Source organism: Anolis sagrei, chromosome 2 (genome assembly GCF_037176765.1).
Source record: "Anolis sagrei isolate rAnoSag1 chromosome 2, rAnoSag1.mat, whole genome shotgun sequence".
In the NCBI taxonomy this organism is placed as follows: domain Eukaryota; kingdom Metazoa; phylum Chordata; class Lepidosauria; order Squamata; family Dactyloidae; genus Anolis; species Anolis sagrei.
In genome coordinates, this window is record NC_090022.1 from 213,698,351 (window position 1) to 213,724,214 (window position 25,864).

Here is a 25,864-nt window from a genome sequence, read left to right on the forward strand (position 1 = left end):
TTTCAGAGGAAGGAACTGGCAAAACCATTGTGAGTATTCTTTGCCTAAGAAGCCCCTATGAACTCCCTGGAGTTATCTTAAGTCAACAGGTGACTTGAGGACACATACACGCATACATATCAGCTGTAATAACTGAATTGCTGAAATGCACAGAAAGGAAGCAACATGAGTCCCAAAGCATCCGCTTCTTTCTAGCCTTCAGAGGCTCTCCATATGAAAATGCAATCCAACAAGGGAAGTCATTTCAATAACAGCACTGCATGTGATCCTTATTGTACTATAAAGTTTCCCTAGGTGACCCTCATTCTGTTGCAAAGTGACTTTCAAAGTCAGTAGCTCGTTAAACATCTTGCATGCCACCCACTTAAAAAGTAATTTACTTTCCCAATTGGAATCCTTGATTGTTATGCATTTTTAAAACATTCTGTCCCATTCTAATGCAGCAGAAAGATGATAGTGACACTTTTTACGAAAGGTTATCCTTTGTAACAACAGCAGTGGTGACCTTCAGCACTCCAAACTGCTACCTAAGGCTGCAGTGGGCAACCCATCAGTGCCAAGAAATGTCCAGACGGTTAAAAAATACACGTCTTAAGGCTATAAGTAACCAGTTTTGGAGGTCTATGAGAATTTCTGTACTTATGATCCTTTCTGATTTGTATCCAAATGCAAAAATCCTCTGAAATCCAAAACATAAATCAAACGTACAGCTGTACCTGGCCAGAATGAGTATATGCATGTTTGTGCATGTGAATATATTCACACAATGTGTAGATCAGTGGTTCTCAAGCTGTGGGTCCCCAGATGTTTTGGTCTTCAACTCACAGAAATCCTAACAACTGGTAAACTGGCTGGGATTTCTGGGACTTGTAGGCCAAAACACCTGGGGACCCACAGCTTGAGAACCACAAATGTAGATGGAGTCTCTTTAATCTTGCAACAAAGGATTACCCCAGGCAGGAAGCAGTCAGGATTTGAAGCTGCAGGGCCATTCAATGCTAATCAAGGTGGGCAATTGTAACATTCAATTCTTTCTCCCACCCTGGACATTCCACGGATATATAAACCTCACTTGCCCTAGTTTCCAACAGACCTCACAATCTCTGAAGATGCCTGCCATAGATGTGGGTGAAACGTCAGAAGATAATGCTTCTGGAAAATGGCAAAAAAAAAGAAGAAGTAAAAAGTCTTAGATTTTGAAAGCACCAGAACTGTCCTGTGCTGAACTCAACGAGCAGGCTCTATCTTGAAGTTGCACATGCTACCATTATAACTTCCTCTTCATTGTCACAGTCCTAATAAAATGGTTAGAATTTGGAAATATAATGTTTTGGACAACAGCTCCCAGAATCCCTTAGATAGCATGGTCTCCAACCCTAATTTCCCCAAGCATTGGGAAGGAAAGGTTACTTGAACACACAGCAAGTCAATTCTGCAAAACCAGGATCATGAACTTTATACACCGCACCTTCAAATGTGCTTAGCTTAGTTTTACTGAATTTATTTATGAGCAGTTTAAGACTCCTGGAGCATTAAACACTCTATGAAAATAAATGGTAATACTTCCAAGCACACAAGAGCATTTTTAAATACAGAGGGATTTTTTAAAATTGGCAAGTAATTATTTAAATGAATTTCCAATACAGTCAAAAAGACAGTAGATGGGATTTAGCAAAAATTGAGTGGTGAAAATAGAAATCCTCGTCTCTTCCTTAGTAGAAACTGATTGACAGGGGTTTGCAGATAATGTTGTAAGAATCAGGAACCACACGGTGGCACCACAGAGAGATTTCTGGAATTTCAACCACAGTAACTTTAAATATTCAAAAGTTCATATAATAGAGGTGAACAGATAAAGAGATCCATTTTGAAACTGTCAGCTTGCTGCAAGGCTTACCACATATGCCTGTGAACAAATTTGAGCATATTATAATATTATATATTACTATATTGTACTACACCACTATACTGTATAATATTACAGTATAGTGGTGTAGTACAATATGGTAATATATAATACTAATATTGTGGTGTGCTAACAATATAATATATTGTATACACATATAATATTGATAATATTATAATGTAATACAATATAATACTAATAATAATACAATATAATAATTATATATTTCATACTACATGTAATATTACTAATAATATAACAGTATAGTGTAGTACAATATAGTAATATACTAGCAGTCCCCTGCCACGCATTGCTGTAGCCCAGTTTAGTGATCTGGAAAATAAAGTAATGAGAAAGTGTTGGTTTCTAATATATGTGATTTTTTTTATGCTTGTGGGTAAACAGTATTTCTTGTTGTTTCTTTGTCAGTGTTGATGTGGAGAGTGTCTGGTTTGCCTACTCTGGAATATGCAACATATCATACTCCTTCTTTAGGGGTCCCTTTCAAATCTATGATACTATATCTCTCTCTGTGTGTGAATCATATCCATCTATCTATCTATCTATATTTATGGCTGGATGGCTCTTTGTCAGGAGGGCTCTGGTTACATTTTCTTGCCCTGGTGAAGAGAGTTGGACTGGATGTCCTTAAGTATTTTCTGTTGGTTATGGGGGTTCTGTGTGGGAAATGTGCCCCAATTCTGTCGTTGGTGGGGTTCAGAATGCTCTTTGATTGTAGGTGAACTATAAATCCCAGTAACTAGAAATCCCAAATGCCTAGGTCTATTTCCCCCAAACTCCATTCATATTTGGGCATATGGAATATTTGTGCCAAGTTTGGTCTAGATCCATCATTGTTTGAGTCCACAGTGATCTCTGGATGTAGGTGAACTGCAACTCCCAAACTCAAGGTCAATGCCCACCAAACCCTTCTAGTGTTTTCTGTTGGTCATGGGAGTCCTGTATGCCACGTTTGGTTCAATGCCATAATTGGTGGAATTCTGAATGCTCTTTGATTGTTGGTGAACTATAAATCCCAGCAACTACAACTCCCAAATGACAAAATCATTTTTTTTTTTTTTTAGTGAAGGACATAAATTGGGTTGTTAGGTGTATGTTGTCCAAATTTGTCAATTGGCCCACTGGTTTCTGAGTTCTGTTAATCCCACAAACGAACATTACATTTTTATTTATGTATAGATAATACCAATATTGTGCTGTACTAATAATATAATATATTGTATATACATATAATATTGATAATAATATTATAATGTAATACAATATAATACTAATAATAATACAATATAAGAATTATTTTATACTACATGTAATATTATGAATAATATTACACTATAGTGGTGTGTATAAAATGGGAATGTATGTTACTAATATCGTGCTATGCTAATAATATAATATATTGTATTTACATATTTATTTATTTATTTATTTATTTACCTTACTTGTTTTGAGCCCGAAGGCGACTCACAGCGGTTCACAGCAATAAGAAACAGCAGAGTTCAATGTTACAATATAAAAACAGTTAACAACTTAACATATTACCCAATTAACAAACAATAAACAATTAAGAATTTCTACAATAGCCATTCACTATCATCTCATCATCAAAAACATGATCCAAATTCGTCATCCATTGATCCATTCCAGTGGTCATTAACCAATCATTGCACTCATTATTCGAACGCCTGCTCAAACAGCCAGGTCTTCACTTTTTTGCGGAATACCATTAGAGATGGTGCTAGTCTAATGTCGGTAGGAAGGGCGTTCCACAGCCGAGGAGCCACCACCGAGAAGGCCCTATTTCTCGTCCCCGCCAGACGTGCTTGAGAAGCAGGCGGGATCGAGAGCAGGGCCTCCCCGGAAGATCTCAAAGTCCTGGTGGGTTTATAGGCAGAGATGCGGTCAGATAGGTAGCTTGGGCCAGAACCGTTTAGGGCTTTAAAGGCCAACGCCAGCACTTTGAATTGAGCCCGGTAGCAAATCGGTAGCCAGTGGAGTTGGCGCAACAGGGGGGTTGTATGCTCCCTGCGCTCCGCTCCTGTTAACATCATGGCTGCCGAGCGTTGGACTAATTGGAGCTTCCGAGCCGTCTTCAAAGGCAACCCCACGTAGAGAGCGTTGCAGTAGTCTAAACGGGATGTAACCAAAGCGTGGACTACATATAACTTGTAAGCTGCTCTGAGTCCCTTTCGGGCCGAGGAGGGCAGCATATAATCACCGTAAATAAAAAAAAACTTGAAGTGGTAAAATGAGATATATTGGATGCTATAGTAGTATCAGTCCAGATAAGTATGACAGAAAAAGAGGCTCACCATTCTCCCTTTCTTAGCTTACTTTTAAAAAAAGGCTTTGGGCAACAAAAGGAAAGCTTGACAACATACTGTTATGGCAGCTTTTTCTCTTCCGACAAAACTAACAAGTGCTTGAGAGGCCCTCAGAGAATGCTCTAACCACAGGCTGTAATCACAGATTTCCTTATTTGCCTTTATGTTGATTAAAGCAAGTTAATGAGTTTTATGCACTACTAAAATGCATCACTTTGGAAACCGAGAGGAAATTACTTCCATGTTATTAGTGAATAATCAAAAGCATGACCAGGTCATTTGAACACACACATACACAAACAAGTTGTAAGTGTCTGAAGACCATTATTTCCATTCTTTCCTTCTTACTAGTTGGGCGCTACTAGAAAACTATGAAACAATGAGTTCAGCATGAACAAATGAGTTTCAAAATACGACGTGTCAAGGCTCCTCTGGGGGATTTTAATTTTTCATAGTACTACAAAGAACATCTTCCAGCTTCTTCTTTTCTAGCCATACATACTAATTTGCCAGTCAAACCGAGAATATCATGCTAACAAAGGGACGTAATACCTCTCAGTAGGGCTTATATTGAAGGATCACCTTTTAAGCCTTCAAGTATAATGGATACAAAGGAGAAGCCAGAGGGGTATAACATTTATTTGTGATCTTTCTCACTTAGGATTGAATAGATGGGGAAATCATCTATTTCCATAAAGTTTTGTTTGAGACAAATCTCAACATACTTTAAATGTGTTTTTCTAAAATATTATAATGTTATAATTGTGGCAATGTCAATTCAATTGGACATCCCAAAGTAACTAAGAACAGTCTCACACTATACAATTATAGTCCTATGATTCCACATTCACTCCCATGGTTCCATCCAGGACCATTCGGTTTAGATCAGTGGTTCTCAATCTGTGGGTCCCCAGATGTTTTGGCCTTCAGATCCCAGAAATACTAACAACTAGTAAACTGGCTGGGATTTCTGGGAGTTATGGGTCAAAACACCTGGGGACCCACAGGTTGAGAACCACTGGTTTAGAGAGTTAATTCTGAGTTCTATACCAAATTACAAAGCCCAAAATTCCACAACATGTTGGTATGGCGGTTAATGAGGAGTCATCTATATAAATAAAAATGTAATGTTCATTTGTGGGATTAGCATAACTCAAAAACCACTAGTCAAATTGACACAAAATTTGGACACGATACACCTAACAGTCCAATGAGTGTCCATCACCCCTAAACACACACACACACAAAACCCCAGTGGAACAGACTTAAAAACCCCAAAAAATACACTATATATACACATACACATGCACACACATATACATATAGACAAGCACACATATATACACTATATGCATGTACACATATAAACACACAAATACACACACACACACACACATATATATATATATAAACACCCATATATATACAAATATACACACACACTTAAACACATATATAGACACATACAAAACACATATACACAGACTGGGTTACAGAAATGCGTGGAAGGGACAGCTAGTAGTATTATAACTGTAATGTGAAAGGATTCTTAAATTGCTTAGGATTTTCTTGAACACTAGAAATTAAACAGTTGCAACCATTGCAAGAAAATAGGTGAAATTTAGAGCTATTAAAAAACTTTTCAAGATTTCTTGCTCAGCTTAAAATATTTTCATAGAATCATAGACTTATAGAATCACAGAGTTGGAAGAGACCTCGTGGGCCATCCAGTCCAACCCCCTGCCAAGAAGCAGAAATATTGCATTCAAAGTACCCCTGCAACAACATTCCTTTTTTCTAATTAGAAAATGTAAATTTATTTGTGATGTTATGTGGAACATCTTTGTAACATTCACTGTGAACAATATTACAATTTAGATGTCTCTTTTGAAGATGACTTGAATATGGGAGGGTTGTACTAGAAATGTTGACAACACAGAAAAGCAATAAAATCAACATACAGGAGACCCTTGATATCTGCTGGGATTTGGTTCCGTATATCCTGTGGACATCAAAATCCATGAATGCCCAAATCCCATTATATACAATGACAAAACCATGGGGTTTATTTCGGATTTTGTGTGTGTGTGGGGGGGGGGGTGTTCAAGCCATGCATTGTCCAATCTACGGATGGTTGGGTTGTTGTAGGTTTTTTGGCACCTTGATTAGCATTTGAAGGCCTGACAGTTTTCAAGGTGTGGATTGTAACTGTCTGGGGAAATCCTTTGTTGAGAGGTGATTAGCTGTCCCTGATTGTTTCTTGTCTGGAGTTCCCCCGTGTTTGAGTGTTGGTCTGTATTTGCTGTTATAATTTTAGAGTTTTTTTAATACTGGTGGATAGATTTTGTTCATTTTCATGATTTCTTCCTTTCTGTTGAAATTGTCCACATGCTTGTGGATTTCAATGGCGTCTCTGTGTAGCCTGACATGGTAGTTGTGAGAGTGGTCCAGCATTTCTGTGTTCTGGAACACCCCACATTTTTCACCATTGACTAAGTTGGCTAGGACTGCTAGTTCAACAGATTCTGAGTATTTCATCTTGGCCTTCTTCAAAAAAAGCTCAACATATGTGGAATGCCCAGACTGTCTTCCATTCAGGACCTGACCAGACCTAGGCCTGTGTTCAACAGGTTCTGCATTTTTTATATCAAATTATATTATGCATCCAGAAACAAAGAATCCATTATACGCGCACAGATCTAAAGAGTGCTTTGGAAAGAAGCAAGTTTAGAATGCTTCCAGATGGGAAGTTTCCCAAGTGTCCTTGTGCATGAAACAATGCATGTAAGAGATGATGGATATATGGAGTGTGTGCCAGGTCCCGGTTTTAATCCCAACTGGCTCATGTAGAAATCTGGGAACTATCAGGACAAGTGGGAGCAATACAATCAAAAGCAACAGAACTTGTACAGGGCTCTCATGCTACGTGAGGTATTACTCCTATCTCTTCCTATCATTTTCAATATAGTACTAAATCAGGCATGAAGACAGTTGTTTTCTGGTCATCTCTTTGGAACTTGTCTTTACATGATCAGTCATGATTCATTGGGTGAATGAAGCAAAACAAAAGAAATTCAGACTGCTGCTCCAATAAAACACTTGGGGTCATGATTTGAGAAAGAGGAGGAAAGGATGGAGTAGTGGCCCTAGGAAGACTTCTGAAAATAAGCACAATTGTGGTTCAAAAATATTGCTCAGGACATCACGGTGCAATAATAACACAGGTCGTAGCTGTAAAACTGTATACAGTTCTGAAGTTACTTCAGAGTTAAAATATGAACATTTAGAATTTCGGGATCACACAAAATCTGTTTATTATTGTCAGATCAAAGATTATAAGAATCTGCGTACTATGCTTGCGAATATGTATAATCCAGCTATCCCTTAAGTACTATTAAAAGACTAGAAATGAGACATAGGATCATATATAAAAACCCCACCCAGATTTTTCTGTTTGACTTTGTTTTTTAAAAAGGATACAATATGGGGCCCCCTGGTGGTGCAGCAGGTTAAACCGCTGAGCTGATGAATTTATTGACTGAAAGGTTGATGGTTCGAATCAGGGGAGCGGGGTGTGCTCCTGCTGTTAGCCCCAGCTTCTGCCAACTTAGCAGTTCGAAAACATGCAAATGTGAGTAGATCAATAGGTACCACTTCTGTGGGAAGATAACGGTGCTCCATGCAGTCATACCAGCCACATGACCTTGGAAGTGTCTACGGACAATGCCAACTCTTCGCCTTAGAAATGGAGATGAGCACCACCCCCCAGAGTCGGAAACAACTAGACTTAATGACAGGGAAAACCTTTACCTATGTACAATATTAGCATCAACAATCATGGTTACCTTGATTACACAAGCCAACAAGTATTTTTCAACAGATATAATTTTAGGTAATTCTTATAGAGTTTTTTTTGCACTGAATTCAGATCTGTGTTTATTTTTTCTCTATCACATGTAGTTTTTGTGATGAGGTAAATCAAATAATTAATGCATTTACACATGGATAGCAACGGAATCTAATTGATATCAGTGCATAAATGCATTAATTATTCAATTAGCCTCATCACAAAAATTACACATGAAGAGAAAAAATAAATGCAGATATGAATTCAGCGCAAAAAAACTCTATAAGAATGACCTAAAATTATATCTGCTGAAAAATACTTCTTGGCTTGTGGTTAATTAAATTCTATTGATATCATTGCATAAATTAATTAATTATTTGATTAGTTTCATCACAAAAACGACATGTGATAGAGAAAAAAATAAACACAGATCTGAATTCAGTGCAAAAAAAAAACTCTATAAGAATGACCTGAAATTATTTGTTGTTGTTTATTTGTTATTTGATACCATCCATCCATCTTGCCCTCTTTCATTTTCCTTCCATTTCCCCCTAAAATTATATCTGATGAAAAATACTTGTTGGCTTCTGTTACACAAATAGGATGTGAAATGTGCAGATTTTACAGAAGTCCACTGTAATATTTACAAAAGTTGACATTATGGAAAAATATATAAAGACGTATTTAAAATCAGCATAAAAATTGATTTAAACTATGCTACTCTCATTTCTGATTATTACAAAAAAGTTTGATTTTGTTGGCTTGTGTTATCAGAACTGTGGTTAACTATTTATCAGTAAAGTATGGCTGCTAACTATGGTTAATGACAGCAAAGAAGTGGAAGAAGTACCATCTGAACAAAGAATTCAGATGCTATCATATTTTTAGTATTCCTTACTTTTGCATAGAAAAGTGTAAAACGTGTGCTAATGTCTGAAAGAAAAGGTTAAAAAGTGAAGAGATTTACAGAGAACCACATCAAAACAACGTAGTATATTCCATGCTACACAGAGTTTCCAAAGCGAAATAAGAAATCTCCCTGAAAGATACACTTTAATCCAACCAGGATGAATTCCATCGCCTGTGTGAATGTGAGTCTGGCGAGATAATTGTAATGGTCCCCCCAATGGTCTTTAAAGCATGTGAATTTAAATTGCTTCCATATTTAATAGTCTAGAAGGAGCTAAAGAGTATCTATTCCTTTCAGAATATCCAAATTATGGTCAGAGGTTGAGACCACAGATAGGCTTAATACCAATTTGAGTAGATAGTAAAGAAAGCACATAACAAGTTCTGACTCACAGAAGGTTCTTGGAGCAGAGAAGTATATTTAAACCTTTTCGAACCCCAAGGAATTTCCTTGAGTTTTAAAACTGCCAGTTTAAACTTTCTTTTAAACTGAGCGTTTCCGCAACAAGCAAGAAAAAAGGGGGGCTCTTTCTTTAACAAAAAAACTATACTTAAAACAGAATTATTGATAATATAGAAGAGTATGTTGCAAAGAGAAAATAAGCATTTCTGCAAACAGGAAAAACAATAAACTAATCACGATCACTTAGAGGCCACAAATGTCTATTTTCTGCAATGATTTCTGATTTGTAGTAAATGCAAAGAAGTTTTACGAAGAATTCAACAAAATGGTCGAGAGATCACTGCAGGGCCTGTGGTTGAGAACTATGTGTATTTGGGCTTTCATGGTCCACACCTGCCCAGTGACCTCATTTAACTACATAACCAACGCACACTGTTTTGTGAACTCTCGCTGGCTGTTGTACATGAATGTAGACGTCTTGTTTACATTTATGTTATTATAGAATTTGTTCAGATGATGCATTGTTTAATTTATTGATGTCAGGCTTAATTTACTGATGTTAGGTAGATAGATAGATACATTTTATTGATTGGCCTATTGGCCTTATCAGAACATTTAACACATAACACAATTAACACATAGTCATACATAGTCATACATACAACATACAACCCTCGGTATAAAAGAAGTTAAAATAAACAAGCTGTCAACAAGATCTCGTTCAGGTCAAATGTCTGCGTCACCTCCACAGCTTACCCTAATCGATTCCAAATGTGCAATTCTCAGCTGATGTTAGGTCTTAATTTGATGTTAGGCTTTTGTTGGAAATCAGGAGCTGTTATGCTCAAAAATAACCCTCACTTGTGATTCCACAAAAATACAGCAGAATGCCAGAAGCACGGTTTATAACTGGTAGAAGCTTATGTGCAGAGAGCACATTCAACAGGAAGGAGCAGGATTGCAAATCCACAATTTCATAGGTTCTAGAAATAATATGTTTATTAATATTAAAAAAAATCCATTCTAGATAGGAAAGGTTCTTGGAGCTAATGAATTTCACAGAGCTATCTTCTAAGGAAAAGGAAAAAAGGAAAAATAACAAAATAGCCATATCTACTAAATCTTGCCTGGACAATGGCAAGATGCCTCCTCACTCTAGAACAGGGGTCCTCAAACTTTTTAAACAGAGGGCCAGGTCACAGTCCCTCAAACTAGGTTCTTGTGGGGTTTTTCGGGCTATAGGGCCATGTTCTAGGGGCATTTCTCCTGATGTTTCGCCTGCATCTATGGCAAGCATCCTCAGAGGATGCTTGCATAGATGCAGGCGAAACGTCAGGAGAAATGCCCCTAGAACATGGCCCTATAGCCCGAAAAAACCCACAAGAACCTAGTGATTCCAGCCATGAGAGCCTTCGACAATACATTGAACGTCCCCCAAACCGTTGGAGGGCCAGATTATAATTTGAAAAAACTTGAATGAATTCCTATGCAGACGGCACATATCTTATTTGTAGTGCAAAAACACTTAAAAACAATACAATAATTAAAATGAAGAACAATTTTAACAAATATAAACTTATTAGTATTTCAATGGGAAGTGTGGGCCTGCTTTTGGCCGATGAGATAGGATTGTTGTTGTTGTTGTTGTTGTTTGCTTTCAAGTCATTTCAGACTTAGGTTGACCCTGAGCGAGGGCCGGGTAAATGACCTTGGAGGGCTGTATCCAGCCCCCGGGCCTTAGTTTGAGGACCCCTTCTCTAGAAGAACAAAGGAGAAGAGAGAGTGAGGCCAAAATGGAGAACTGACCACATGGCCTCACTGGGCCAATAACAATACCTTAAAAGAGGAAATTATGTCTTCCTTGAAGAGATCACATTGCTAAGTATTCAAAGGGGAGGAGATAGTGGCATGCAGGATGAGTAAGACAACCCCTCTTCTATACCCCTTTTTGAGGTAGACATGCACAAGGAATTTGGGGAAGAAATCCCTCATTCTCATCTAGCTAGGCTAGCTATTCATTGAGGGCTAGAGATTTGTGCAGTCAGGAATGACACTCAACAACTTTTACATGTGGGGGTTTTCTGCGTTTTTATGTTAGTATTGTGTGTCATGGCAAATAATAGACTACCAAAACTGTGCCTGTTAGAGCAGACAAAAAATCAACATCAGACTCTTGGCTAGTTCAATTGACAAAACACATTAGGAGTTGTAGACTTCAGATTCTGTATCCAAATCCCCTAGAACTAGATCCAGAAAATGGTTGCACAACGAATACTGTATATAGAAACTCAGAAAGACCCTCAATAAAGCTAGCTCATTGAAATGACTAAGTCATTTTAAACATACTCTTCATACAGCCCAATATCTAAAGGCAGAAATGCCTGAACACTTCAGGAGGGTATTGACCAGAATTTGATTTGAACAGCTGTATGCAATGGTCAAACATGCAAGGTTTAACCAAGTTCCATATACAGTAGAGTCTCACTTATCCAACATCAACGGGTAGGCAGAACATTGGATGAGTGAAAATGTTGGATAAGAAGGAAGGATTAAGGAAAAGCCTTAATGTCAAATTACGTTATGATTTTACAAATTAATTATCAGAGCATCATGTTTTATAAAACATCGAAAGAAAAAGCTGTTCAATACACAGTAATGTTATGTAGTAATTACTGTATTTATGAATTTAGCACCAAAACATCACAATATATTAGAACAGCTGTGGATCCAGGCGGGAGGCAGACTCCGCTGGATAATACAGAACGTTAGATGAGCAAATGTTGGATAAGCGAGACTCTACTGTAATGAATGACCTTGTATCTGTGGAGCATCAGAGGTAGAAGATAGTATCACACGTGTACTGTTTAGTTGTAACTTGTACAAGAAAGAGAGAAACCAATACCTCAGGCCATACATTATACAAAAGACATTATACACTGGGATCCTTATATTAAAATTACATTTCTATTGACTGGCCAGAATGCTAAAATAACATACAAAATAGCCCTTTTTCTATTTAAAGCAACACAGCTGAGAACTGCATATTTAGAGTCGATTGGGGTAAACTGTAGAGGGGATGCAGATATTTGATATAGATCAGGACCTTGTTAACAGCTTGTTTATTTTAACTTATGTTGAACAGTGGGTTGTATGCTCTATGAGTATGGGTTAAATGTGTTTGTCAGATATTTTGATACTTTTAATAGATGTGTGTTATGGCTAGAATTTGTATGCTTATATTTTGTTTTGTTAATCTTATTGTTATGTTGTTGTTTTTTTACTTTCTATGTTTTGTGATATTAAGTGGGAACCACTCTGAGTCCCCTCGGGGAGATGGGGCGGTATATAAATAAAGTTATTTATTATTATTATTATTATTATTATTATTATTATTATTATACAGCCAATGGGCTAATCAATAAAACGTACTACCTACTAGAGGAATGTATTTGGGTAAAAGCTTGTCCCGTTTCGTTTCTGAGCTTTCATTGTGGGGCCCAATCCATTTTCAGTTCTTTCATTTCGGGGCTGAAAATCAGCCCATTATGGGGGGGGCCTTCCCACCCACTGGCTCCCCTTCCTGAGGTGCTCGGCTGGGTGTGCGTGTGTGGACACTGCGCTTCTTCTCTTCCTCCTCCTCTCTCGCACCCACAATGCCCCACATTCACTCATGAAAGTCATGGCCAGGCAGCTCCACATACGGACCTCGGCAAGCATGCTTTATCAGGGTGGAAGGAACCACCACCCTGGTTCCAGATCCTGGAATACTTGCATGATATCTTGGCAATGATACCCAAATCTAAGCCCAAAATTCATTTATATTTCATATACACATTGTTTTCAGTAATTTCTCTATATAAAAGTTGAAGTATATCTGTCTGTATCACAATGGTTGTTGCTAGGTGAAGTGGCCTTCTGTGATGTCACTGGATTCAATGTTGCTATGTGAAGTGGCCATCTGTGATGTCACTGGGAAAGACAGGTGATATGTGTATGAGGGGCAGGGAGGAAGCAAGGAAAGAGTCACAAAGAGAACCATATTTCCATGGAGGCATTGTGAGTTAGGCCCTCTCAGAGTGGAGAAGGGATAAAGGGGAAAAGGAAGGAAGGGAGGGAGAGAGGGAGGGAGGGAGGGAGGGGAGAAGGAAGGAAAGTGGGAAATGTATGGGGGGAGAGAAAGAAGTGATAAAAGCAGAGGGCAGTGGGCCCTCCGCCACTCGGGCAACACTGGGTATATATACAGTAAATTCGGTCATGAAACAAAGTTTGTGTACATTGAATCAACAGAAAGGGAGGGTCTCACTATCTCAACAACCCGCAAGGGGAATTTTCCAATCTGTGAGTCATGACACATTTGTGTGTTGGCTGCAGTGTGTAGGTGTGTTGCACTAACATAATGGAAACTTATGCATCTATGCAAAATAAACAATAATATATTTTTTAAAATATATAAATGCAAGGTTTTAATGAGACATGCTATGTCCCCATGTAGTTAGTCATTACAATTGATGTTATGTGTCCATTTCTCTTATAAGGGGTTAGTTTAACCTGTAGTTTGCTAGTAAAACTAAATTACTGTATAGTTAAATGATGCATATCTAAAAATGTGTGTCAATCAAGATGAAATCTTTGGAAAGCTCTGATTATAAATATTTCTGGACAAACACTCATATCCTCTTTTTTTCCACTTCATCAGAGATGTAATTCCCTTACAACAGACTATGCTGGAGGGGCAGATGGGAGCCAACAACATCAATAACATCTGGGAGGGCCACATGATTCCTACTCCTGCTCCAAATACAACACAATTTATTGGCCATTAGTGACCATATTCACAAAAACAGAGTAGTCCTTGCATTTTCCAGCCTTCATTCCTAGTGTGTGTGGTGAAATGATCACACTCAGAAGTGGAGCACAAAAAATGCAATCAAAACACAGTCAAAAACAAAATCCACTTCTGATAAAAATGGGATTCGTAATATGTCTGACACAAAGAGTAAAGAAAAGATGCAGGAATCTTTTAATTGCTTACTTTAAAGATAGTAAGGTGCTATTTTTTGTTTTGTTTTTACATAGCAACACATATATCATTTTTGAACCAATAAAATAAATGCCTCAGGTCTTGTCTCTTACCAGAAGAAGTTCGTCCTGTAATTCCTTGTAATCTTTTTCATGATCCTGGAGTCTCTCTGAGAGATCTGTAATTACTTTCTTCTTCTCCTCAATCTCTTCATTGAGCTGCTTGTTTATGGAAAAGTACTCCCTTTCTAGCCTGAAAAGATGGAACGGGATGTTTAGAAAGACTTTAAACTAATAATGATTTATATTGAAAAAACACTATACATATTACATTGCCTTTCCACCATGGTTTATTTTTAATCTAATGTTAATTAATCTAATCTAATCATAATTAGGAAACTGCTGAAAAACTTACCAAGTGCTTAATATACTATAGGTAAAGCAAAAGGTTTTCACCTGACATTAAGTCCAATTGTGTCCGACTCTCGGGGTTGGTGAACATCTCCAATTCTAAGCTAAAGAGCGGGTGTTGTCCGTAGACACCTCCAAGGTCATGTGGCCAGCATGAATGCATGGAGCACCTTACCTTCCCACCGGAGCAGTACCTATTGATCTACTCACATTTGCATGTTTTCAAACTTCTAGGTTCGCAGAAGCTGGGGCTGACAGCAGGAGCTCACCCCACTCCCTGGATTTGAATGCGACCTTTCAGTCAGCAAGTTTGGCAGCTCACCACTTTAACCCACTGCACCACCGGGAGCTCCTAATATACTATAATCACCAGTCATATTGTGGGTGTGGCACACAAAAAATAGATTATATGCAACATTAAGTTGCACATCAATAATGCAACAATACTGAAATGTCCAGAGTTGAAGCGCTTCATGCTGGAAATTATTTGAATTTGTTAAACTGTGCCAAAAGCTAAGACTTGCTAGATTATATACTCCATAAATCATAAACCATGCTGTGAGTTCATATCCTCCATACTGCTTCTGTCTCTTCCTCCCTCATGTGCAACTCCATTACTGCCTTCTACAGTTTGTGCTAATTACATCTTTATGTACGCACTGAGACATGCTATGGTCAGATCTTCAGAAACCATGGGTTTTTTAGAAGCTCATACTCCAAACTCAAGGAACACAGGACAGAGCTTCTCAAACTGCATGCCTCGCTGTCTATCCATATGGCCTAAAAAGAAGGGCCTCTACACAGATTATATCCTCCTTGAGTCTCATTATCAGGAGAAAAGTGGGATAATCCTGTGCTATGCTAATAATATAATATAATGTATTGCATATACATATAATATTTATAATATTATAATGTAATACAATATAATATTAATAATAATAATATTATATATATATATATATACATGTAATATTACTAATAATATTACAATATAATGGTGTAGTACAATATACTAATATATAATACTGATATTGTACTATGCTAATGATATAATATAGTGTATGTATATGTATCTTGTAAGCTGCTTTGAGTCACCTTCAGGGTGAGAAGGGCACCATATAAATGTTGTAAGTAAGTAAATAAATAAATAAATAATCTGATAATAATAACAATTATAATAACAACTGGCCGAACTTGTCTCATATCTCTGTTGTGCTTGGAATATATCCCCTCCCCAAACTTTATATGTTCTCGTGCTTAAGTCACCCTCATTTACAAATCGAGGTCAAACTTTGGGGTCACAGTTACGGATCTGAATATGACCCATGGATAAGTCAGGTGTTTTTACTATCATTTCTAAACTTATACACAAGTACAAATAGCACATGCCTTTATAAACTCTCACTATTAGCTGATCTGGAAGGCTGAATGCTACAATTTGAAGAGTTGTTGTAGGTTTTTCCAGGCTATATGACCATGTTCTAGAGCAGTGGTTCTCAACCTGTGGGTCCCCAGATGTTTTGGCCTCCAACTCCCAGAAATCCTAACAGCTGGTAAATTGGCTGGGATTTCTGGGAGTTGTAAGCCAAAACACCTGGGGACCCACAGGTTGAGAACCACTGCTCTAGAACATGGCCATATAGCCCGGAAAAACCTACAACAACCCAGTGATTCCGGCCATGAAAGCCTTCGACAATAATTTGAAGAGTATTTTTCATTAGCACAGTGAAACATTTTCAGAACATATTGAAAATTAAATCAACAGGAAGATGATACAAATAGTAAGAACACTTTCACTCACACAAAATTCAGCATGTATCTGAATGAATACCAAGTGTGAAGATAAAAGCAGAGCTTGGAAACATGATCTTAGTATGAAACACTTCATTTTTAAAGCATGCTTCCTGGGGTATGCGTAGAAAGTAAAATGTAACATTACTCATAAGTAATGCACAACTTTTGGTGTTTTAAATGATTTTATGGGACCGTGTTGCTACTTAATTGTGTAAAAAATGGCTGAAGGATTTTCCCCTCCAATTTTTTATTTTTTCCATGTCAGGAGTGACTTGAGAAACTGCAAGTCACTTCTGGTGTGAGAGAATTGGCTGTATGCAAGGACGTTGCCCAGGGAATGCCCGGATGTTTGATGTTTCACCATTCTTGTGGGAGGCTTCTCTCATGTCCCCCCACTCACCCCACTTCCCCTCCAATTATCAGAGATAGATGGGCTGTAGGAAGAATGAACAGATTTAACCTCGAGTCACGTCACTTAGTCACTTCAGAAAGTATACTTATTTGTTAATATCAAAATAAGCAGAAATAAACAATTTGCTGGATATAAGGTTGAAGAAAAAGTACTAAATTATAAAAGAACTAAAAAACGGTAGCAAGAAATCCACTTTTAAAATCAGTTTATGTTTGCAGTTTAGATGTAATTAGAGATGTATGTTGCGTAGTTTGATATGTAATTTGATATGTAATTGTTCAATTATGTCAATGTTTATGTATGCCTACATATTATTTTTGTATTTTGTTTCTTTTAAAAAAATATTGTTGTGCCAGACTTCCTGCCTCTCACTGCTTTCTATCCATTACTGTGTCCTGGAACAAAGCAAGCCACAGGAAATCTTGCTTAGAAGGCTTAAAAAGGGAATACCTCCAATCAAGTAAGAGATAATATATCTCTTTCAAGCAACATGTAAAAGAATTTCTCAATGGGTTGCTATGAGTTTGGCTGTATGGCTAGGTTCCAAAAGCATTCTCTCCTGACATTTCACCCACATCTATGGTAGGCATCCTCAGAGGTTGTGAGGTCTGTTGGAAACTAGGCAAGTGAGGTTTATATATCTGTGGGATGTCCAGGGTGGGAGAAAGAACTCTTGTCTGCTTTAGGCAAGTGTGAATGTTGCAATTAGCCACCTTATTAGCATTGAATGGCCTTGCAGCTTCAAAGCCTGGTTGATTCCTGCCTGGGGGAGCCTTTGTTGGGAGGTGTTTCGCTGGGCTTGATTACTCAGTGCTTTACAAATCCAAAAGACATTGTTTATTCTAACAAAATCAACACCACGGCCCCTCATTACCACCCAAAGTCAATGTCTTATATTAGTTACTATTATTATTTCCAAGCTCTGAAAAATGAACACATAGTGAAAATATTAGGGAGATGCAATGGTCATCAAACCAAGGAATAGAATGAGGAACTATGACAGTAATAATGGAAGTGTGAAAGTTTTGAGAAACAAGACAAAATTGCATAAAAACTACCTGAAAGGCCATCACTCATGAAAGATGGCACATCCATATCAGAATGACTTGTAAAGAAACAAAAATCCAGTTATAAATTAAAATCAGCCCCCCTCTGAACAAGTTTTGTCAGAAAAACCCTGTGATAGGTTGGTCTTAAGGTGTTTACAGATGGTTTGCAACTACATCTCTGGGTACATGTGATACATTCTACAGACTTGGAATTTTCTCATGTTTATTTCCTCCAACAGATCATCTAATAGTTTAAGGAAGAAGCAGGTGCTTCTCTCAACAAAGGAGAAAATAATGTAGTCATCTGAGGGCAAATTGAAAGTTAAAACTGCATCTTAAGATACGGTAAATTTCTCCCTGCAAGGAGAAAGAAAGACCTTCCTTTGGAATAAGGGATCAAAATTCAGAAAGCACATGGACTTCCCACATTGCAGAAATATTTAATATTCTATTGACACAAAGATATCATGATCCAGTAAGGAAGCATTTCCTAAGACACACTGAGAGCCTGCCAAAAGAGACTTATTTATTTATTTTTATGGTATTTTTATCCTGCCTTTCTCAGCCCGAAGGCAACTCAAGGCAACTTACAAATTGGCAGCCACAACAGTCATAAATACAGTTAAAAACATTTAGAAACACATTATAAAAATCCATACAAAAAAAAATTAAAAACATATCATCACCAATGTCTTCCTGTTAATCTCATTATCCAGTAGCATGTTTCGTTCATAGTTCCATGTTTATCTATTACACTCCATTTCCAAAAGCTTGTTCAAAGAGCAAGCTTTTGGAAAGCAGGTTTTTACTTTTTTTCGGAAAGTTAGGAGGTAGGGGGCCGATCTAATATCCCTAGGGAGGTAATTGCACAGCCGAGGGCCACCACTAAGAAGGCCCTGTCTCTCATCCCCACCAGAAGCACCTGCAAAGAAGGCAGGACCGAGAACAGGGCCTCCTTAGACAATCTTAAGTTCCTAGATGGTTCATAAGGAGAGATACGTTTGGATGAGTAAGCTGGGCCAGAACCGTTTAGGGTTTTATAGGCTAAAGCCAGCACTTTTGAGTTGTGCCCGGTAGCAAACTGGAAGCCAGTGGAGTTGACGCAACAGGGGAGTAGTATGCTCCCTGAGAACTGCTCCAGTTAGCAACCTGGCTGCCGCCCGCTGGACCATTTGAAGCTTCCAGACAGTCTTCAAAGGCAACCCCACATAGAGTGCGTTGCAGTAATCTAAACGGCATGTAACCAGAGCATGGACTACCATGGCCAAGTCAGACCTCCCAAGGAGAGGGTGGAATGGGTTGACAGAATCCACACACACACACAAAAATATAGACAACATACAACCAACAGATTCACATCAGATCTACAATTGATATTGATAAACTGATCCACAAATGGGAGAAGAATTAGTAAAAAACCACTCCTCCCGTATAAGCCGGGCTTGGCTTGGAGATATTTGTCTCTTCCAAGATGAAAGCTCAAGCAGAACCACTGGTAGCACTGATCTGTTAAATTCCTTTATTGATGTGGCACAGACTCTGCACATACAGGGCAGCAACATGGGCCGGAACAGATATAAAAGAGAATTTTTATAAAGTGCTGTCTCAGTAGTATTTTTTTACCTTAAGAAGTATGCTCAGTGACAAGAGGGCAATGTTGTGGCCTCAAAACAAATGTCATGAATATTTGATAGTATTGCAGCATGGCTTAAAACTTCTGTAATGAGACATTGAACACTATGAAGGTGATAGCAGGTCATAATGTCCCTGTAACCAGTAGATGAGTCTGTATAGAAAATTGAGGTGATATTTTGGTCAGAGCCTGGATGTTGACGGGAAAAAACAAGACTTGGTGTAAGAAAACACTATGCTGACATGAAAAGTTCGGCATTATTATTTTGTGGGGGGGGGGGGGCAGTTGACAGTGCTTTGAATGGGTTATAGTAGTTTTCTCGGGCTGTATGGCCATGTTCTAGAAGCATTCTCTCCTGACGTTTCACCTGCATCTGTGGCAGGCATCCACAACCTCTGAGGATGTCTGCCACAGATGCAGACAAAACGTCAGGAGAGCATGCTTCTAGAACATGATCATACAGCCCAAAAAACCTACAACAACCCAGTGATTCTGGCCATGAAAGCCTTCGACAATACAGTGCTTTGAATAATTCCCAAAGAATTTCAATGGCATTTGTGATGTATTAATTTTCATACCATATATCTTATCAAGGGGGCAACTTCTAAGGTGTACAGGGCAAGTGTCCCTTATCCAAAATGCTTGAGATCAGAAGTATTGTGGATTTCAGACGCTTTGGGATTTTGACGTATATAAAAAATCTTGGAGAATTCAATGACTTTTGCTTATAACAACAGTGGGCTTAGGACTACAAAAGAGGAAGGACCAAGCACCATCACATTGCTATTCTGTACATAATATCTCATCAACCTGTGAAATATTAAAACAGCGGATGTAGCTCTTAATGTGACATGCTGCATTATCACATGATGTCTACACCCCACACCACTGGAGTAATTATACTGTTTAGCCGGTATTGCACCACCTGACATCTGTCGGGAAGTAGCAGCTTATAATGAAAGGACCAAGGAATTGGCATCTCCGGCCCATCCTCTGTTCAGATATCAACCAGCAAGTCAACACCTTAAATCAAGAAACAGCTTCCTAAGATCTACAGAGATACTTGCAGGAACACCTCAGCAAGCGAGAGCCCAAAAATGGCAGGCAAAAACCTGGAACCTCAATCAGTGACTGATACCAGATGAGAAACTCCCCCCTGTGCACATAGAAGATTAGGCGACTTGGAAGGCACTGAACAGACTATGCTCTGGCACCACGAGATGCAGAGCTAACCTTAAGAAACGGGGCTACAAAGTGGAGAAGAGCAAATCACTGACCACTTACTACAATGCAGTCTGAGCCTTGCCACATGCACAATGGAGGACTTTCTTACAGCAACACCAGTGGCACTCCAAGTGGCTAGCTTATGGTAAAAATAAATTTAGCATAATGCCAAGTTTTTAACTTTGTTTGTAGTTTTTCTATACATTATAACTGTATTCTTAATTTGCTTCTGACACAATAAATAAATAACCTCCTGAAATTCGCATACATTATCAATTTCATGATATGTATTTAAATAAATGAATTCACAGTTAAAACAGGAATACTCTGCACAGGTCTTCTAACAGGGTGCCACTAAATTAAATGATGTCTACTGTCAGGAAATGAGTGAAGGATTACAACTCTCTTTTAAAGACCTCAAGGCACATAAGTTTAAATAATAACCTTTCTCATCAACCTGATAAATGCACCTAAATAAGCAGCTCTGTGACATATACTATTCAAGGTGTGTTATTATTTTACTTCTCGATTCACACGAACACATCCAAAGCACAGACACATTTCAAAATTAGGAAGCAAACAACTTACATGTTCAGCTTTTCAAATGCCTCGTAAGCATTATGCTTCTCTCTCTCATAGGCATTTTCTACCTCTTTAAATTTGGTTTTGATCATTCCCACTTCAGAAAGTGCTTCTGCTTGACTTGCCTTCTCCACTTGCAAAGCTCCTTCGAGATCTCTAATTCTTAACTGCAGAAGGAAAAATGACAACAACAAAAATCAACACTGGTGTTATTGCTCTGACAGGTTACTTATTGGGTCAGGCAATGACCATTCAGGCACAAATAACCAGAACTTGTTTTGGACTAAAGCTTCCCAAATTCTCTAGCAAATATGGCTATTAACCATATTTGCAAACTGGGTGGATAGTTTTGGGAGTCACAGGCTTCCCTGCCCCCCCCCCCCCCGCAAAAAAAGAAAGATTTTATACACCAGGACGATAGAAGGTATTGCTTTTTCATCTCTTAACCAGGATTGGTTAGCCTGCAATATCACAAACATAGTCATATGAAATGTACACATCATCACCATCAATTTTATTTGTGACCCACTCCTCCTTACAACTCTAAATCTGGCACAACACAGTTAAAACATGCCACCATAAAATACATACCCAAAATGCATAGATTAAAACAAATGACTATAAAATAGGTAAAGGTAAGGTAAAGATTTTCCTCTGACATGAAGTCCAGTCAACTCTGACTCTGGGAGTTGGTGTTCATCTCCATTTCTAAGCCAAAGAGCCGGCCTTGTCCGTAGAAACCTCCAAGGTCATGTGATCAGCATGACTGCATGGAGCGCCGTGTTAAATTTTGACTATAAAATACATATATTAAAATACAAGATATAAAGCTTAAATGCAATGGTATATAATGTAAATGTAAAGTTTATGATTTCAAATTGACTGGGTTGGTTTGCTGGAAGAGATGGGTCTTTAGTTGTTTTGTGCTCAAGGTTTCACTTTACCAAACATAACCCCCAAGAGCCCCCAGAGGTGCAATGGGTTTAAACTCGTGCCAGCAGGACTGCTGTCTGAAAGGTCGGTGGATCGAATCCGGGGAGCGGAGTAAAGTTTCTCAAGTCACTTCTGACACAATTTTTTAAAAAGTATAATCCAATAACCATGTGCTAGTCATTCAGAGAAAAACTAGCCCAGGATGCATTTGTCAGCTTCACATAATGTCCACCACAAAGTTACCTGAATTATTTCAGAATTAAATTTTGATTCCAGATGTGCTGCTCTCTCTGCCTCCACATTTTCTTCGAGTTTCTTTATTCTTGCTGTAGCTACCTGAAACCAAAGGTTAACAACTAATTAAAAACACAAACACATCTTTAAAATTGCAATCAGACTTTCTGAGTCTCAGCTGAATCGTACAGACAGTCCCCAAGTTATGAACAAGAGAGGTTCTGTAAACTTGCTCTTAAGTTGCATTTGTTTGGAAGTTGGAACAGGTACATTTTTTGAGTGTTACTTTTCGCTGTCTGTGCCCATGTTCAGAAGATTTCCCTTCACTTTCTGTCCCTGTAATAATTGGATTTTGAAAAAAAAATGGCTTGTTTTGGAAATAAGAATTGGTGAGAAAGCTTCAGTGGAGACCCCTTTTCCCCATGGTAACTCTTTCGGGAGAGGATTTCCCTTCCAAGGTGTGGATTTTTCTCACTTCCTGCTGTCTCACCCCCATTCTTAACTATGAATTGTTTGCAAGTCAGATGTTTGTAACTACAGGACTGTCTGTACTTTTTAGACTAACTATTATATCACATTTTGCTTATGAGCAGTCTTTTGAAGGCTTCAGGGCTGATACATCATAGATCCACCTAAGACTTAAGTAATTATATCCACTTCAAAAAATACTTTCCTTATTCCACTTGGGAGGCTCTTTTTATCTAAATTTTCAGACCAAAAGGATATCAAGGTTCTCCTTTGTTAATAGACACAACTCTCTTCTCTAATGAGAGCAGAAGAGAAGGAAGAAACCGCATTTGAATAGCTTTGTAAAAGAGATTTTCAAATTTGTCCACCTTCTTTATTGCAAAGCTTTCCAAACTGTGCTTCACAACACATTAGTGTATCAGCTGCAGTGTGTAGGTGTGTCCTGCAAATGTAATGAGAAACCTCTGTGTCTATGTGAAATAAGCAATATAAACAAAATATTAATGAACGTTTTCATGAGATACATTGTGCCCCCATATATTTCATTAATATTATTTAGATACATGTCCGTATCTCTTATAAGGGGTTGGTGTAATTGCCAGTTTGCAAATAAAACTGATTTACTGTTGATGCATATCTAAAACGTTTGTCACCAGCATGAAATGTTTGGAAAACTCAGCTGTAAATGCTCAACAATTGGCCATTTTTCTTGAAACCACCAGAGGGCACTAAAGGAACGTCACAAATCTTAACGTAAAGCAAAAAGAGCTTTGTTTTCCTATTAAACATTTTAAGAAAAGAAGTTTATAAAGCTATTCTGAGAATTATTTCAATGTCTTGCTAAAACATGACCTGTTATTTTTTATGTAATTTATCAATTCATATTATACAGTTACTTAAGCATTTAGGAATTCCCTCCCTTTGTTATAGGTAAAGGAAAAGGTTTTCCCCTGACATTTAAGTCCAGTCGTGTCCAACTCTCAGAGTTGGTGCTCATCTCCATTTCTAAGCCAAAAAGCCGGCGTTGTCCATAGACACCTCCAAGGTCATGGAGCAGGCATGACTGCATGGAGCGCCGTTACCTCCCTGCCGAAGAGGTATCTATTGATCTACTCACATTTGCATGTTTTCCAATTGCTAGGTTAGCAGAAGCTGGGGCTAACAGCGGAAGCTCATGCCGCTTCCTGAATTCGAACCCATGACCTTTTGGTCAGGAAGTTCAGCAGCTCAGCGCCTTAACCCATATGAAATACCTTTTTCTACCATAATATCTATTCATTCTGTATCCTTTTAAATCATGTACCAAAAGAGGACATAGTGTTAATTTGTATTTCCTCTTAACCCTCCTTGAGTATTTCCAAGTTGTGTTAAATTATTAAGTTGAACATTTTCTTGGGAAGGGGGAATCATGTAAACATATTAGTAAACATATCAGTGATAGTATAAATCTATGTCTAGGCTTCATATGAACTAGCAAGTGAAAATAAAGCGCCTGTGATTAACTTTAAGGAAACATTGGCTTTATAGGGATAATCTGGAACCTAAGACACCATATTTGCAAGGTAAGCCTGTAATATGTGATTTATTTATTTATCGTATCAGAAGCGAACTGAGGGTACAGTTGTAATGTACTTTAAAACACAAAGTTTAAAAACTGGGTACTATACTAAATGTCCTTTGACCGGTAGCTGGGCACTTGGAGTACCTCTGGTGTTGCTATAACAAGGTCCTCCATTGTACATGTGGCAGGGCTGAGACTGTACTGTAGTAAGTGGTCTGTGGTTTGCTGTTCTTCAAAGTCACATGTTGTGGACACCACTCTGTAGCCCCATTTTTCAAGGTTGTCTCTGCATCTTGTGGTGCCAGAGTGCAGTCTGTTCAGCGCATTCCAAGTCACGCAGCCTTATGTGTGCCCGGAGGGGAGTCTCTCATTTGGTATCAGCCATGGCTTGAGATCTTGGGATTTAACCTGACACTTTTGGACTCTTGCTTGCTGAGGTAGATCTTAGAAAACTATTTCTTAATTTAAGGCATTGGCATGCTGGCTGATTTCCAAATGGGGGGTGGGCTGTAGATGTCACTGCCTTGATCGTTTCATTGCTGGCTGCTACTTGGTGGATGTCACGTGGTGCAATACTGGCTAAATACTATAATTTCTCCAGTGGATTGGGGCCTACACATCCTGTGATAATGTAGTGTGCCTCATTAAGAACCAAATCTGTTGTTTTAACATGGTGAGATGTGTTCCACACTGGGCATGCGTACTCAGCAGCAAAGTAGTAAAGCGCAAGGTCTTCACTGTGTCTAGTTGTGATCCCCAGGTTGTGCCAGTCACCTTTCGTATGGTATTATTTCTAGCACCTACTTTTTGCTTGATAGTCAACCTGGGAAGGAATCCCACTGGAGCATTGCAGCACACCAAAATATGTGATACCAGGGGTAAAAAGAAGAGATCATGATATCTGTGGACACACACTCAATTTTGATATTTCCAAATCCATGAAGTCTAGCAAGAGAAAAAAACTTATTGAAAGCTAAAAACCTCTCTTCTGAAGCAGTTTGAAGGCCACTAAACAGACATAACCCCCAAGAGCTCCCAGAGGTTTAAACTCTTAAACAGAATTTATTAATCACATACTGTAGTAATGTATCTGAAAATGAAGTTTGTAACCTCAGTTTTACTGCAGGAAAA

The 25,864-nt window shown here is 38.3% G+C and overlaps 1 protein-coding gene across 3 annotated transcripts in view; it reads right to left on the minus strand.

Annotated features, from left to right (window-relative positions):
- The window catches only part of CCDC171 (coiled-coil domain containing 171), a 217,845-nt gene that overhangs the window by 171,843 nt on the left and 20,138 nt on the right, over nt 1–25,864 (minus strand). For all 3 annotated transcript variants that reach the window (XM_067464374.1, XM_060762416.2, XM_060762417.2), the window contains 3 exons: nt 22,714–22,806; nt 21,544–21,704; nt 14,544–14,682 (listed from right to left, as the gene is read on the minus strand). In XM_067464374.1, coding sequence (XP_067320475.1) covers nt 14,544–14,682; nt 21,544–21,704; nt 22,714–22,806 — 393 coding nt within the window. The remainder of the gene's footprint in view (nt 1–14,543; nt 14,683–21,543; nt 21,705–22,713; nt 22,807–25,864) is intronic.